The sequence below is a fragment of the Suricata suricatta genome, chromosome 4 (assembly GCF_006229205.1).
Source record: "Suricata suricatta isolate VVHF042 chromosome 4, meerkat_22Aug2017_6uvM2_HiC, whole genome shotgun sequence".
NCBI classification, from domain to species: Eukaryota; Metazoa; Chordata; class Mammalia; order Carnivora; family Herpestidae; genus Suricata; species Suricata suricatta.
This window is the reverse complement of record NC_043703.1, coordinates 76310032-76326214: the sequence shown is the minus strand read 5'-3', so window position 1 is coordinate 76326214 and position 16183 is coordinate 76310032. Positions and strand designations below refer to the sequence as shown.

At 40.8% G+C, this 16183-nt stretch overlaps 1 protein-coding gene and 1 long non-coding RNA gene across 6 annotated transcripts in view; one reads left to right on the top strand and one right to left on the bottom strand.

The window, feature by feature from the left end:
• The window catches only part of MICU2 (mitochondrial calcium uptake 2), a 138961-nt gene extending 123206 nt beyond the window's left edge, over positions 1 to 15755 (bottom strand). The window contains exon 1 of one of the 2 annotated variants that reach the window (XM_029936959.1): positions 15595 to 15755. In XM_029936959.1, coding sequence (XP_029792819.1) covers positions 15595 to 15609 — 15 coding nt within the window. In that variant the 5' untranslated portion in view covers positions 15610 to 15755. Of the gene's footprint in view, positions 1 to 15399 lie in introns of both variants that reach the window. The other variant, XM_029936958.1, reaches the window with a different exon arrangement.
• The window catches only part of LOC115289648, a 51209-nt gene continuing 50239 nt past the window's right edge, over positions 15214 to 16183 (top strand). For all 4 annotated transcript variants that reach the window (XR_003907738.1, XR_003907737.1, XR_003907735.1 and 1 more), the window contains exon 1: positions 15214 to 15776. This is a non-coding gene — a long non-coding RNA (uncharacterized LOC115289648). The remainder of the gene's footprint in view (positions 15777 to 16183) is intronic.

Below are 16183 nucleotides of genomic sequence, written 5' to 3'. Positions count from 1 at the left end.
GTGTATATATATATATATATATATATATATATATATCACATCTTCTTAATCCACTCATCAGGGGATGGACATTTAGGCTTTTTCCATGTTTTGGCAATTGTTGACATTGCTGCTATGAACATTGGGGTACATGTGCTCCTATGCATCAGCATTTCTGTATCCCTTGGGTAAATCCCTAGCAGTGCTATTGCTGGGTCATAGGGGAGTTCTATTGATAGTTTTTTGAGGAACCTCCACACTGTTTTCCAGAGCGGCTGCACCAGTTTACATTCCCACCAACAGTGTAGGAGGGTGCCCGTTTCTCCACAGTCTCGCCAGCATCTATAGTTTCTTGATTTGTCCATTTTAGCCACTCTGATGGGTGTGAGGTGATATCTCAGTGTGGTTTTGATTTGTATTTCCCTGATGATGAGTGATGTTGAAAATGCTCCAATTTTGTATACTGCCCATGTTAGAACAGTCTATATAGTTAATTAACTTTAAATAACTGAGATGAATATCAGACTCAATCTGTTTTCAACATTTGGTTGTAGGGATCTCTTAAAAATTTTAAAGAAAAAAAATTAAAAAAAAAAAAAAAAGCTTCCCAAATAGGACTAAGTATAAAATGAGAAATCTATTTTTTGATTCCAGGTTCTTCAAAAATGTCATACATTTCCCACCAGCTAAACTAGATTTAAATAAAGAATACACAAGTGCTGTCTGGCCAGAACAAAGCAGTGTACTGAAGGACATCTTTGCTGCAGAACATCAGGATACTTTTTCACAGACATGGTACGAAAGCCACTGTGAGGGGCTCTCCCTCAACCAGGCGCGAGTCTCAATAAGGCCTATCTAGGCAGTCAGCACAATAAATACTTAACAGCTTTTAGCAGAGAAACAACTACATAGAAATACGGACAAGAAGAGACTGGAGAGCAAAGATGCAGGGGCACGAGACAGTCCCCCAAAGATCAAGGATGGCTCACTTGTACCATAATGAGCTATTAACTTTATTTCTATAATATGAAAAAACATTCTGTTAATAATATTCTTACTCAAGATATAAAACTTAGAACTCTAAAAATAACAAGTGTTTTTAAGTCATGGTAAAGGGAAGGTGGTTTTTACATGTTCCTTTTTGCCTTTTCTCCTCAATTTTCTATAATATACATATATTTCAAGAAAAAAAAGCCAACAAGTGATCTTTAAGAATCAAGATACAGCCAACAGCTCCAACTCTCTTCCTAATATATTTCAAGAAATTTCAATAATCATAATAAAATAGCATTCTGATGGTGCTTCAAGAAGCCATCTTTTCATGACTATAGATTAAGATGGATTTAATCACTGCCTAGTCGCGAAGTCTACTCTTGAAACACAAAATCATAATTTAAAAACAAAACAGTTGCAATATTTCATAAATAAGTCCAATCAATTATAAATAAGATATGGTTACTTATAATTAAGCTTTAAAAAAAGTGTGTCTTTGGCTCGTATTATACCATTGACTGTCACTTTCTATTGCAATGGTTTCCTGGTTAAATCCCAATGTTTGCTTATAATCACTCTTTTCTGGCTGGCCATTAAAGCGCCTTACACTTGGTATGTCTACTGGAAGGAACAGGCTTTCATATCACACTTCAAGATACGTAGGACTGACCATTAGACGGTGCTCATCTGCTCAGTGGTTTTCCTTTGCAGTGTGCAGTCACAGCTACAGGGACACACATGGAAGAAACACAGAAGAGCAGTACTACAAGGGGTGCCGGCGTGGCTCAGCTGGTTGAGTGTCTGGCTTCGGCCCAGGTCCTGATCTCATGGTTCATGAATTCGAGCCCTACATCAGGCTCACTGCTGTCAGCCTGTCAGCACAGAGCTACTTCAGATCCTCTGTCCCCTTCTCCTGCCCTTTCTCAGCTTGCACCCTCTCAAAAATAAATAAACCTAAACATTAAAAAAAAAAAAAAAAAAAAAAGGCAGCACTGCACCACAATGGAGTCTCCCAATAGGGGCTGTAACGCTGGGGCAATCCCATGCAGCCCACAACTCCCCAGGACTGCAGGTCTGAACAGAGGCAGAAGCCATAGTAGGGCGCTGGCCAAATTGAACTGAAAATAATTTGTCTTTAAAACATTTTTAATAGTGTGATTTGGTCTCTTGGTATTTACACTGCACACACAAAAACCAGAAATCAACCCACTAATAATTTCTTATGTATAATCTTCTAATTGAATACAGTAGCAAATGAGAAAAAGGACATGATATTCCCAAATGACAGATTTAAAAGTTAAGCATATTTTGCTTTGAAATATCTAGAACAATTTGTGAAAAGATATTGTACTTCCCTATTTAAGTTTAAGGTTTTTATCATGTCTACATAAAATTTTTTTAAAATGTTTATCAAGAGAGAGAGAAAGAGAGAGAGCACGTGCATGTGCGTGTGCATGCACAAGCAAGCGTAGGGGATGGCCAGAGAGGGGGAGACAGAATTCGAAGCACGTTCCAGGCTCTGAGCTGTCAGCACAGAGCCCAATGCGGGGCTTGAACTCCCTAACCGCAAGATCATGACCTGAGCCGAAGTTGGATGCTTTACTGACAGAGGCACCCATGCACCCCTCTCATGTCTAATTTAAAAACTGGTTTGCATTGCCAGGGCAGATACCAGCTTAGCCATGAGGAACAGAGAAGGGACATGGTCAGAACACATGTAATAGGAAACACTTAGGTATAAAGTTTCTAGTACATAACACATAAATCATACAATATACATGTGGACAAATTTAAGATTTTCCAAGGTTGTATTTCTGACTTAATAATAATCACTACTTTTATTCTACTTATCACACATTCATGGAACTTTCATACATGCCAACAAAAACTTTCTACATGGACCAGGCTGTACTCAAATATATGATTAAGTATTATTTCTAAAATGAAATTATTTATAATCTGAAACAATGTTATTTCGTTCAATCTTACTCAATTTTTAATTTATATACTGCTACTATTGGTGGCTTAAGATATGTTTATGCATCTTATAATGCATAAAACCCAAAAGTCACAATAACAAGAACATTAATTTGTATACATTATCTACTAGAACATATGTTTTATTGAATAAGAGCAAATAGGAGTTTTGTACTTGGGTTCAGCTAAACATAACTGCAAAAGGAAAAAATTAAAAATACACTTCTGCTTTGATAATAAAGTTTGTTTTTCTTTCTTTCTTGTGCCCCCCAAGAAAAGTACCACAAAAGATTTACAGTAGGAAATATAAGTAGTGTCCTCCTATTATACAAGGAAGGGGAGTGAGACAACCTCTCATTCATGTAGGACAAATAGCTGTGCCCAGAGCACAAATTACATCTAATTGCGGGGTAGAACTTTGTCATCTTTCTTTTCATAATCTAGCCATTTACACACTTTGATTTTTTACTTCCATTTGGGTTTATTAACATCAAAGTTTGTCATCACTTACCTGTTTCTAAAGACATTTTTACCTGAGGCAATAAAGAATAAACATGTCTTTGCATTCTTTCTTTACTGTTGACTAAAGAAAGTTTTAGTTTTCATTCGGCTTTCAAAGTTTCATGGCTACTAAACTCCTATATGTTGCTGTAAAGTTTACTGCCCTTGGTACCAGTTTTAAATGTGCTACCACTAAACACAAAGCACTGCACACAAATATACTCTGATCCAAGTACAGCTCGGTAAGTCCAAGTTTTACCATTGCTAATGGTATTATTAAAGTCTTTTACCCCTTTTTCACAAAAATGATCACCACAAATATAGTCAGACAACCTAGAATAAAAGAAAGCCACACCAATTTAATTTTTGAATTGTGTAGGGTTGTCACAGCAAGTTAAAACAGCTCCACTGTATTAATTACATTATTGGGGTTCTTAAATTACTCATTGATATATGATAGAAATACATTACATCTAAGGAAGCTTACAAATTCACTTCTCAATTAATATATTTTTTTGACTGTTTAAGCATGATGATCTACAATCCTTGCTTTTATCTAAAATTTGTGACCATCTGTTTTAGTTGGGTTGTATACATAAAATATAAAATATGAGCTCAAATGTGAATTTAAATGTGATCAAAGGAAAATGAAACATCTTTGGTGGTCTCTTACTATTTTAGACTTCAAATATTTTAAAATTTAATGCCATCATGCAGTATATTACTTATATTAAAATCATAATACCAAGTTTTCTTCAAAATAACTTATTGGGTATTAGTTTGAGCAACACGGAAAAACCCCACTAAAAGAAAGCCATTAGAATTTTGTGGCAGTAAGTCCTGTACTCATCATAACTGTTGTTTCTAAGCTCTCCTTCTTCATGAATTCTGTTATGCTCTCCCCGTTATCTCTATGGGGTTTTCTCTCCGGTAGAAGTTAGTATAGATGCCTCTGACATGGCCCGTTTTTCCAGAGCAGTTCACAATCAGGCTCTTTTTGCCTGTTTGTTTTTTGATAGAAGGAAAGTGTGGAATTAGGTCTATAGCCAGCTTCTAGGACTAACCAAACTCTTTGCTTTCACTCCTGTTACAACAGAACAATCTTTTTTATTGTCAAAGTCCAACCTTTCTGCCTGTGGTCTTGACTCCACATAACTTCCTTTCTCAAAGATTTCAACCTATAATTAACCCTCACAGAACTGTAACAATTTTTGCCTCCTTATTATGACATCCTATCAGCATTCAAATCTCCTCTATTGTCTCACATCTTAAAACAAAAACAAGGGGTGCATGGGTGGCTCAGTTGGTTGAGTGTCCAACTTTAGCTCAGGTCATGATCTCATGGTTTGTGAGTTCAAGCCACGCATCGGGCTCTGTGCAGACCGGTAGCTAGAGCCTGGAGCGTTCAGATTCTGTGTCTCTTTCTCTCTCTGCCCCTCCCCTGTTCACGCTGTCTCTCTCCATCTCTCAAAAATAAATAAATGTAAAAAATGTTTTAAAAACAAAAACAAAACCTGACCTTTGTCTGTCTCATATCTTGTCTTTTTTTCTTTCCAAGATTTTATTTAAATTCAAGTTAGTTAAGATATAATGTAGTGCTGGTCTCAGGAGAATTCAGTGATTCATCAATTCCATGTAACACCCAGTGCTCCTCACCAGTGCTCTCCTTAATACCCATCACCCATTTAGCCCGTTCCCCACTCACCTCACCTCCAGCAACCCTCAGTTTGCTCCCTATAGTTAAAAGTCTCTTATGGTTTGCCTCCCTCTGTTTTTATTTATTTTTTTCTTCCCTTTCCCTATGTTCATCTGTCTTGTTCCTTAAATTCCACATTTGAGTGAAATCACATGGTATTTGTCTTTCTCTGACTAATATTGCTTAGCATAATACAATCTAGTTCCATCCAAGTTGATGGAAATGGCAAGATTTAGTTCTTTTTGAAGGCTAATATTCCATTTCTATACACACCTTCTTTATCCATTCATCGGTTGATGGACATTTGGGCTCTTTCCATAATTTGGCTATTGTTAATAGTGCTGTTATAAACTTTGGGGTGCACATACGCCTTCGAATCATACACAAAAATAAATTCACATTGGACAAAAGACCTAAATGTGAGGCAAGAAATCATCAAAACCCTAGAGGAGAACACGGAAAGCAACCTTTTTGACCTTGGCTATAGCAATATCTCCAGAGGCATAAAAGCAAAAATGAACTTTTGGGACTTCTTCAAGATAGAAAGCTTCTGCACAACAAAGGGAACAAGTAACAAAGCTAAAGGCAGCTTCCGTGGTGGAGAGGGTTATGTCATAGGAGGAACTAACCTGACCCACTAGTGGCTTAGAGAAGGCTTCCCTAGAGGTGATATTGTTCCAGATCAAAATAATTAATATGATGTTTAAAAATCAAATTGGCAATATTCAGTATTGCCAAAAATATTTATTAGTGCAGTTAATCAAACAAAATTAAGTGCAGCGCTTCTGTGTGCCACAGTTTAGACCCCAAATCTGAAGGAGGAATTCCTAATGATTAACAGGAATGGATAAAACAGAAACTAATAATTATCATGGATGTCAAAATTTAAAAATTAAAGGCATGAAAACCCAGAGTGACCTGAGAACACTAGAAGTTTCTAAGAGCTAATGCTGTTTTGTAACGCAAACTGCTAAATGAGTATCTAATAATGCCACAGTCTACCTGACGCCCACTAACAATGCTTTATCATAAATCTAAGGTGAGGTATGATTAAAAGGCAAAATATCAGTCCAGAAATATGGATCAAGATTACTAAATGGGATCTAAACAAAAGCTCACCTCCACACACATACCACTTCTAAGATATGTTTACGTGGAAGGCATGTCATCATGTGTGACAGATGTTCATAAAGAATCCACCTCTGAAGTGTTTTTTTGGGGTGCCCAGGTGGCTTAGTTAAGCATGTGACTTTGGCTCAGGTAATAACCTCACAGTTCATGAGTTCGAGTCCTGTTTCAGGGTCTCTGCTGTCAGCACAGAACCTACTTCAGATCCTCTGTCTCCCTCTCTCTCTGCCCCTTCCCTGCTACGGTGCATATACTCTCTCTCTCTGTCTCTCAAAAAAAAAAAAGGGTTTTCCATTTACTTTATTTTTACTTAAGTAAAAGCAAGTTGTTAAAACATCAAGAGAGGAAATTATATTTACAAAATGTCAATAAAGATTAGATGAGAAATCATTAAAATCAGACCTGACAACTAAATCATAATCACAATTACAAGAAAGTAATTTATTCAGAAAGTAACACATTACCTTAATTTACACAATAACTTCCCCCCTTAGAAGATCAAGGCAATTCTCCCACATATCAAGCCACATTTTTCATAAAACTTAAAATTGTAAGTTTCTTATGCTATGGTTTTAAAATGTGTGTTTTCTGAAATGCAACAATTTTTGGTCACCACAAGGCTGGTTTTCATATTGGTAATTTTCTTGTTAAAAATATGAGCTTTACTGGAAAATCCAAAAAGCCATAATACTTGATGGATACTGAACTCTAAAAAGAGGACTAGCTTGAAAATCTACGATTGTTTTCAAGTTTTAGAAGCAGAGTCCTATCTTCTACTTACAAGGCAGGTACAAAAGGGATCTCTGAGAGGCTGCCCGTTTGATCCTCTCCTGGCCCTTGGGAAGTCTGTCTGATGGAAAAGAGCTGGAAGCCAGGGCTTCTAGAGCGATACCAAGTACTAACCGCCCTGTTTCCCAGGGCTCCTGCAACGAAGGGCCATGAACTGAGTGGTTTAATATGTATTGTCTCATGGGCCTGGGGACTGAAGCCTGAGATGGAGGTCCACAGGCCAGGCTCCCTCTGAAGGCGCTTCTCCAGCTCGTGGCAGCGAAACTCCAGTCTTCACATGATGTTCTCCCTTCGTGTGCATCTCAATTTCCCCCTTTATATAAGGACACCGATTACACTCTATTAGGGGCCCAACTTACTCCAGTATGATCTCTTCTTGATTTTAACTGATTAAATTTACAACAATCTTATTTCCAAATGAGGTCATAGTCTGAAGTAACGGAGGTCAGGACTTCAACACGTAAGTTTTTGGGGGGCGGGGGGTGGGGGTCACAATCAACTCAAGAGTTCACCCTATGGTCGTCCAAAATTCACATGTTTTCACATGCAAAATGCACTTACCCCATCCTGACATCTTCCAAAGTTCTGATCATCACAGCAGCAACTTTAAGTCCAACATCTCATCTAAACACCATCAACTAAGTCCTAAATCTCATCATGTAAAATTCTCCCAATTATTTCTGGGTAAGACTCAGAGTATGACTTTCTTGGGGTGAAAGTCTACTTGTTCTGTAAACCAGTGAAACTAGACAACTTATCTGTTTTCAAAATATAGTGACGGGACACGCAAAGGACAGACCTTACCATCTGAAAGGAGAGATGCAAGACGTGGGTCCCAAGCGTGTCTGAAATTTATAGCAAACCAGATTTTATGGTTTGAGTATAATCCTCTATAGCTGGGTGCTTCGTACTCCTGAAATTCTTCTTCTCTTTTCTGGAAAGATAACACATTTGCAGCTAGATAGCTCCATCAACCTGCTTCTTGCCTGTGCCTGAAGAATTGGAGAAGTCCTCCTATTTCTTCATCCCTTCTCTGCTCTCTCCAGTCTAACCTGGTGGCCTTTCGGCTAAGTTGGTTGTTGGATTCAGGAGTCTCACACCTAATGTCTTCAGCCAATGGCTGTCTAGCCACATCCGTAGTTTTCTCTACAGAATATCCTTCTCGTTTTTTACAATACAGACCTGCCAGTAACCTTCCCGATCTTCAAGTTCTGGTTCTTTTATGTACGAATTTCTTCTTTAATTTCTCTTTCTTCTAGAATTTTACTATGTACAGCAAGGAGAAACTAGACCATGACTTCAACACTCAGCTAGAAATACACTCAACTGAATAGCCAACTTTATTGCTCACAAGTTCCACTTTTCCCAGAATAGTAGAGCACAATTTAGCCAAGTGCCCTGCCACTTTATTGCAAGAACTGCCTTTCCTCCAGTGTCCAATGCCATGTTCCTCATTTCCACCTGAGTCCTCACCAGAAGCACCTGTAACTTTCCTATTTGTAGCAAGTCTCTGTGAAGCAATCCAGGCCATTTCCATCACGTGCCTCAAAACCCTTCTTGCCTCTCTCCAGTAACCGATACCAAAGCCACTTTCACAGGCTGAGATACTGGTTACACAGCATACTAATTCCCAGTGCAAAATCTGCAGGTTTGCCAGAAAAATTAGACCTACCAGATAATCATATATCCTGTATGTATAAAGGGAAAAAGAGAGACAGAGGGAGTAAGGGGTTTATTTTAAGGAATTAATTAGTTCACAGGGTTGTGGACAACAGCAAATCAAAAACCAGTGGGGCAGGCTAGAATTTCTGGTAAGAGACTGAAATTCAGGCAAGCTTTCAATGTTGCCTCCAGAGATCAAATTCTTTCTTTCTCAGAAACTTCAGCTTTGTTCTTAAGGCCACCCAATGATTGGATTACATTTCACACTGTGGAGAGTAATTTGCTTTACTAAACAGTCTACTGATTTAAATGTTAATCACATCTAAAAAACCCTCTTCTATATATATATACAATGGCAATGAGAAAGAACAAAACATGGCCATTTGTAGGAAAGTGGATGGACCTCGAGGGTGTCATGCTAAGTGAAATAAGTCAGGCAGAGAAGGACAGATACCATATGTTTGCACTCATAGGTCTAACAGGAGAACAGGAGAAACCTAATGGAGGACCAGGGGGAGGGGAAGAGGAAAAGAGAGGGATGCAAAAATTGAGAGACTATTGAATACTGAAAACAAACTGAGGGCTGAAGGGGGAGGGGGGAAAAGAGGTGGTGGTGATGGAGGAGGGCACTTGTGGGGAAGAGCACTGGGTGTTGTATGGAAACTAATTTGACAATAAACTACTTAAAAAAAAATAAAAACCCTTCACATTTGTATCTAGATTGATGTTGAACCAAACAACTGAGCACCACAGCCTTGCCAAGCTGACACATAAAATTAATGATCACACTAATTTTCTTGCCATCATTAATGTTATCTGTCTCAATAATGTAAAAAAAATGACAATTTCAACAATGTTTATAACCTTCCTTAGTTGTTTGCTACAATGAAAATATTCCTTTTTTAGTTTATTTAGAGAGAGAGAGAGAGAGAGAGAGAGAGAGAGCGAGCGAGAGAGCCCATTAGGGGAAGGGGCAGAGAAAGAGGGAGAGAGAATCCCAAGCAGGCTCCGCACAGTTAGCATGGAGCCTGACATGGGGCTTGATTCCATGGAACTATGAGATCATGACCTGAGCCGAAACCAAAAGTCTGATGCTTAATTGACTGCGCCACCCAAGTGCCCCTACAATGAAAATATTCTAAACCTTAATTACTGTACTGTAATATCAGGAATTTTATAAAGAGAAATAATTAATTCCATGAGAAATCTCCGGTGGAGAGGGTATATCTTGCAACCATGGAAACGTACATTGAAGAAACATTTAATTAATACTGCCTTCTAAGTGCCAGGCCCTAAGTTCAGCACTAGAGAGCAATATGAAAGAAAATCTCCTTTCATTCAGTTCTTTTATTCCCTGAAAACAAGTAACTGAAGAAACACATAGGACACACCGAAGTGTATCATGTGCCCACATATCCTCATCAGTGCACATGCCAGTATGAAATCTACGTGGTACCCTTAGGCTAGGACAAGTTTAGCCTCTGTCAATAGAGAGCACTGCAAGAAAACAGAAGCAGAAAGCCTCTGCCTTTTTCATTCTGAGCTGGAGTCCAGCAGCCCTCATAGACCAGCTGGGGCCATTTCCGGTTGACTCCAGTAGGCAGATGTAGTAGCTTTGGCTACACCCTGAGGACATCACTTCCCAGTAGGTAGGCAGCTTCCAGACAACTGTGCAGAGCAACTTCCGTAGCAGCTCTTGGCGTGGGGAGGCATTAGGCCAGCACACAACTCACTAGGCCACTCTCATACGCAGCTCCAGGTCCTACCTCTGCGACAGCTCTGGTCATGCCCTCAGGAACATTCCCTCATTCAGTGGGTCCATTCTATAGACCAGTTCCAGCTCCCATACACCTTCCAGCAATGACAAGCTTCTTCCAAAGACTAGCTCTGGCCTGTGCCATCTGGCCAGAGCCACCAATAGTGGCCTTTATATTGGCTTTTATATTTCTGTGGTAGCCATGTCCTCTTCAAAGAGGCTAAATCTCAGCCTCAGGGTTGGAGGGGAGTGTTTCCAATTCCTTAGTTCCTTCACTGTCTAGTCTCCTTTCGCTTACAGGTGGTACTTACTTTTTGACACCTCTTAAAGTCCTTCTCTATTCTTTTAACAGTCAACCATCTTTAGGCCATTCTTTTTTCTTTCCTTTTTTTCTCCTTCTTTTTTTTTAATGTTTATTTAGAACAGGAGAAAGGCAGAGAGAGAGACCACAGAATCTGAAGCAGGCTCTAGGCTCTGAGCTGTCAGCACAGAGCCAACATGGGGCTAGAACTCACGAGTCGTGAGATCATGACCTGAGCTGAAGTTAGACACTTAACCGACTGAGCCACCCAAGTGCCCCGGTCATTCTTTACATTCAAATTCAACTTTCAAATTACTGGTTTAAGTTTCTGTCTCCTAACTGGATCCTGAAAGAGATAAATCCTACCTTTAATTTCATAATCTTTAACTGTTCAAAACCATTCCAAGAATATGTTAATGTTGTTAAAATGTCCATACTATTGGGGCACCGGGGTAGCTCAGTTAGTTAAGCATGTGACTCTTGATCTCAGCTCAGGTTTTGATCTCAGGGTCATGAGTTCAAGACCTGGATTGGGCTTTGAGCTGAGGGTGAAGCCTACTTAAAAAGAAAAGTCCATAGTACCCAACTGAGACACAGATTCAATATAATCCTTATCAAAATCCCAATGGCATTTTTTACAGAAATTGAAAAAACAATTCTAAAATTCATACAGAACTACAAAAGATTCGAAAAAGTCAAAACAATCTTGAGCAAGAACAAACCTGGAGGTACCACACTTACTGATTTCAAGATATACTACAAAGCACAGCAATAAAAAAAAAATGTGGCACTCCCATAAAAATAGACATATGGAACAGAATAGAGCCCAGAAATAAGAACACATGATGGGAAAAGATAGTCTCTTTAACAAATGGTATAAAGAAAATTGGATATCCATATGCAGAAAAATGAAATTGGACACTTACCTCACATTATATGCAAAAATTAACTAGAGTGGATTAAAGATTTAACTGTAAGATCCCAAACAGAACTACTAGAGGAAAACATAGTGAGAAAGCTTCCTGATAGTGGTCTGGGTGATGGTTTTCTCGACATGTGACCAAAAGCACAGGCAACAAAAGCAAAAATTATCACGTGGGATTCCATCAGACTTTCAAAAATAGCTAATGCAGAATGAGGCACTGGGTGGCCTAGTCAGTTAAGCATCTGACTCTTGATTTCGGCTCAGGTCATGATCTTACTCATGGTCGTGACATGGAAACCTGCATCAGGCTCTGCACTGACAGGGAGGAATTTGCTTAGGATTCTATCTCTCTGTCTCCCTCTGCCCCTCACCCATGTGCCTGTGCTTGCTCTCTCTCCAAAAAAAAAAAAAAAAAAGCTTATATAGAGCAAAGGGAAACCATGGAGTGAAAGACAACCTACAGAATGGGAGAAAATTTTTGGAAACCATACATCTGATAAGGTGTTAATACCCAAAATATAAATGGAGCTCACACGACTAAATGGCCATAGAAATAAGTAAAATAGCCAGATCAAAAAATGGGCAAAGGATTTGAACAGAAATTTTTGAAGACATACAAAAGACAAACATATATGAAAAGGTGCTCAACATCAGTAATTATCAGAAAACCACAAATCCAAACCTCTACAAGATATGACCTCACGTCTGTTAGAATAGCTATTACCAAAAAAAAAAAAGATAAGTCATGAAAAAGAGGTGAAGAAAAAAAATCCTTCTACACTGTTGGCTAGAAATGTAAATTGGTACAGCCATTAAGAAAAACAGTACAGAGGTTCCTCAGAACATTAAAAATAGAACTACCATGATTCAGCAACACTACTTTTGGGGATGTACCTGAAGGAAATGAAATCTGTAATGTGAAGGGGCGCCTGGGTGCCTCAGTCGGTTAAGCATTCAACTTCACTCAGGTCATGATCTCAAGGTTTATGGGTTTGAGCCCCGCGTCAGGCTCTCTGTGTTGACAGCTCAGAGCCTGGAGCCTGTTTCAGATTCTGTGTCTCCCTCTCTCTGCCCCTCCCCCATTCATGCCCTGTTTCTCTGTCTCAATAATAAATAAACATCAAAAAAATTAAAAAAATAAATCAGTATTGTGAAGAGACAGCTGCACTCCCACATTCACTGCAATGTCCATCAATGGCTGATTGGAAAAGATGTGTGCATGTACACATACACACGAATTATTATTCAGTCTTAAAAAAGGAAATCTTGCTGTCCAACAATAAGAATGAATAAGGAAGATATGCTAAGTGAAATAAGCCCGGTACAGAAAGACAAATGCTACATGATGTCACTTATATGTGAAATCTAAAATGGTCAAACTAGGGGCGCCTGGGTGGCTCAGTCGGTTAAGTGTCTGACTGGTGGCTCAGGTCATGATCTCACGGTTCGGTTTGTGGGTTCAAGCCCTGCATTGGGCTCTGTGCTTGCAGCTCAGAGCCTGGAGCCTGTTTTGGATTCTGTGTCTCCCTCTCTCTCTGGCCCACCCCTGCTCATGCTCTGTTTCTGTCTCAATAATAAGTAAACATAAAAAAAAAACAAATAAATAAGTAAAATAGTCAAACTAATAGAAGAATAGAGCACAATGGTGGTTGCCTGAGGTTGGAGGAAATGAGAAGATGTTGGTCAAAGGGTAAAAGTTTTGGTAAACAAGATTAGTAAGTCCTACAGATCTGAATACACTATGCCTACTGCAATTAACAATGCTGTTATTATATACTAGAAATTTGTTTTAGGAGAATTTTTTTTTTACATTTTATTTATTTTTGAGAGACAGAGAAAGACAGAGCATGAACAGGGGAGGGGCAGAAAGAGAAAGAGACACTGAATCTGAAGCAGGCTCCAGGCTCTGAGCTGTCAGCCCAAAATGGGGCTTGAATTCAGGAACCGTGAGATCATCACCTGAACCAAAGGTGGATGCTCAACTGATTGAGCCACCCAGGCACCCGTTTTAGGATAAATCTTAAGTGTTCTCATCACACACATACATATACTCAGGTGACATGATGGATATGTTCACTAACTTGTTACGGTGACCATTTCACAATGTCTAAAAAAACATCAAGTTGTATACCTTAGGGGCGCCTGGGTGGCTTAGTTGGTTAAGTCTCTGACTTCGGCTCAGGTCATGATCTCAAGGCTCGTGGGTTCAAGCCCTGTGTTGGGCTCGGGGCTCATAGCTCTCCGCTTCTCCCCTGCTCAAGCTCTGTCTCTCTGTCTCAAAAATAAACATGAAAAACCTTAAAAAAAAAAAAAAGAGGCTGAGAACAGAGAGAAGCAAATGATGAATAAGAAATTGAATCCTTGGCACCAGAAGAACTAACAAAAATGCCATAAAATACCACAGGACAGATCCTCCCACCTATGATCCGAAATGGTAAGAGGATGGGAGTTACCCCATCTATTATCTATGTGGCATCTTAATTTCATACAAGTCAAAATATCATTCACCAATGCTTAATTTAATTCACAAGACCTGTCTTCCTCTCCTTCTTTGTATCTGACCATGCCTTGGGTTTTTCATTAGAAAGGCATAATGTAGGGTGCCTGGGTGGCCCAGGTCATGATCTGGTGGTTCCTGAGTTTGAGCCCTACATCGGGCTCTGTGCTGACAGCTCAGAATGTGCAGCCTGCTAGGGATTCTGCCTCTCCCTCTCTTTCTGCCACCCCCACCCCCACACACTGTCTCTCTCTCTCTCTCTCTCTCTCTCTCTCTCTCTCTCAAAAATAAATAAGCATAAAAAAATTTTAAACATGAGATCCTTAAAAAATAAAAAGAAAGGTATAAGGTAAACCTAACAAACAGAAAGAATGCGGCTTTTAGTTTCCAAAACAATGCATACCTAAATCTTATTAAAAGTACATAAAATATCTAAAAATTAGTACTTTTTCAAAATTTCAAATATTTTATGTGGTAGTTTTGTACTGAAGTATGAAACTTTTTTTAACCTTCAATACGTGGAGGTTCTTTTGCCTAGTACCTTCAAGACGTGGGTGTCTTTTGCTTAGTACCTATAGTCCACTGAAGGTTTATAACCATGTAATAACGTTCCTTGCAGTTGATGCTAAAATCTGGAAATGATCAACCTATAAACTTTATGGCTGGCATTTTTACGATTAAAAAAAAAGTCATCTATTAGGACACCTTCACCACCCTGTACGGAGAAGCAGTCGTAAAGGATTTTGTTCCAAAGGTTAACAAACGTATGTCTGGGTTGAGTAACTGGACACCCATCCACCCCCACCCCCACCCCGCAGATCTGAACACCACATCACCCAAAAGGGAGGGAGAGAGGGGCAAGGTGTAGTGAGAAACCCGCATACTGAGACACGCCCACACCACTCATCTCAAATTTGTGTCTTGGGCTTTCCGTGCTGGTCTGGCCTCCGCGGGATTCTCCCAGGAGAGGCCGAACCGCCCCGCCCCGCCCCGCCCCCGTGCTCGGCCTCGACGCGCTCGGGCACGCGCGGCTAGAAGGGAGCCCTGACCACCTGTTGGGGGGCTTCCACCGCGTCCCGGACCTTGATTCTGGGAGAGGAGCCGGGGCCGCCCGCCCCCGACCTCCACGCTCCATCACCAGGAGCCGGAGGAGCGGGGAGCTTGGTTGGTTTGGCGCAAAGGACTGGTGCCCTACCTGTGCTAAGACGGTGAGGCTGCCTCGGGGCGCCCCGAGATTCACGCGGCCGTGGTACCACGCCACTCCCGTGCCTGCCAGGGCCACGCTGGCCACTGCCGCCGCCAAGGGGCTGGGGCCCGGCAAAGCCCGCCGGCCGGCAGAAACCCCACGCCGCAGTCTCCCGCCCCAGGCCATCAGCCGAGCGCTTCTCACCGCAGCCGCCGCCATCTTTGCGGAAGCGCCCCATCCCCGAGTCCGGTGCCGCCGCCGCCTCTTCGCCGGACTCGAGGACGCCGCGCGGCCTTGGATATCGCGAGATCCCGACGGCCTCCGTCCGGCCCCTGGAGCCAGCCATCTATCTGCTCGTGGCTTGCCCTACGAAGCTCCGAGCGGCGGTAGGGGCACTTCAAGGGAGAAGGGTAACGGGGAAGTGGTCCGAACGGAACCCAGTCGTGGCTTCCCCGATCGAGCACGAGATAGTTCCCCTAGTGTGTAGGAAGGTCCCCCGATGTTCGTAAGGAAAATGTGTCCCTTCACTAGGGAGAAGCCATGGTTGGGTGCGCGCCGCCGGCTTGCGGGAAAGCACGGACGGGTGAGGACAGTAACTGTGATCAAGCGTGTAGTTTGCCTTTCTGACTGGCCTGATCTTAGAAGTGGAGTCCCATCCCTGAAGAAGTTGGGGCGTGTAACTGAAAAATCTTGCATATTCCTGAAAACTACATTAGCTCTCAATTCCGCAAGCCTAGCACGTTAAGAATTTCTTAGAACTACTTGCATCATGGTATTCTGAAATCTACAGAAG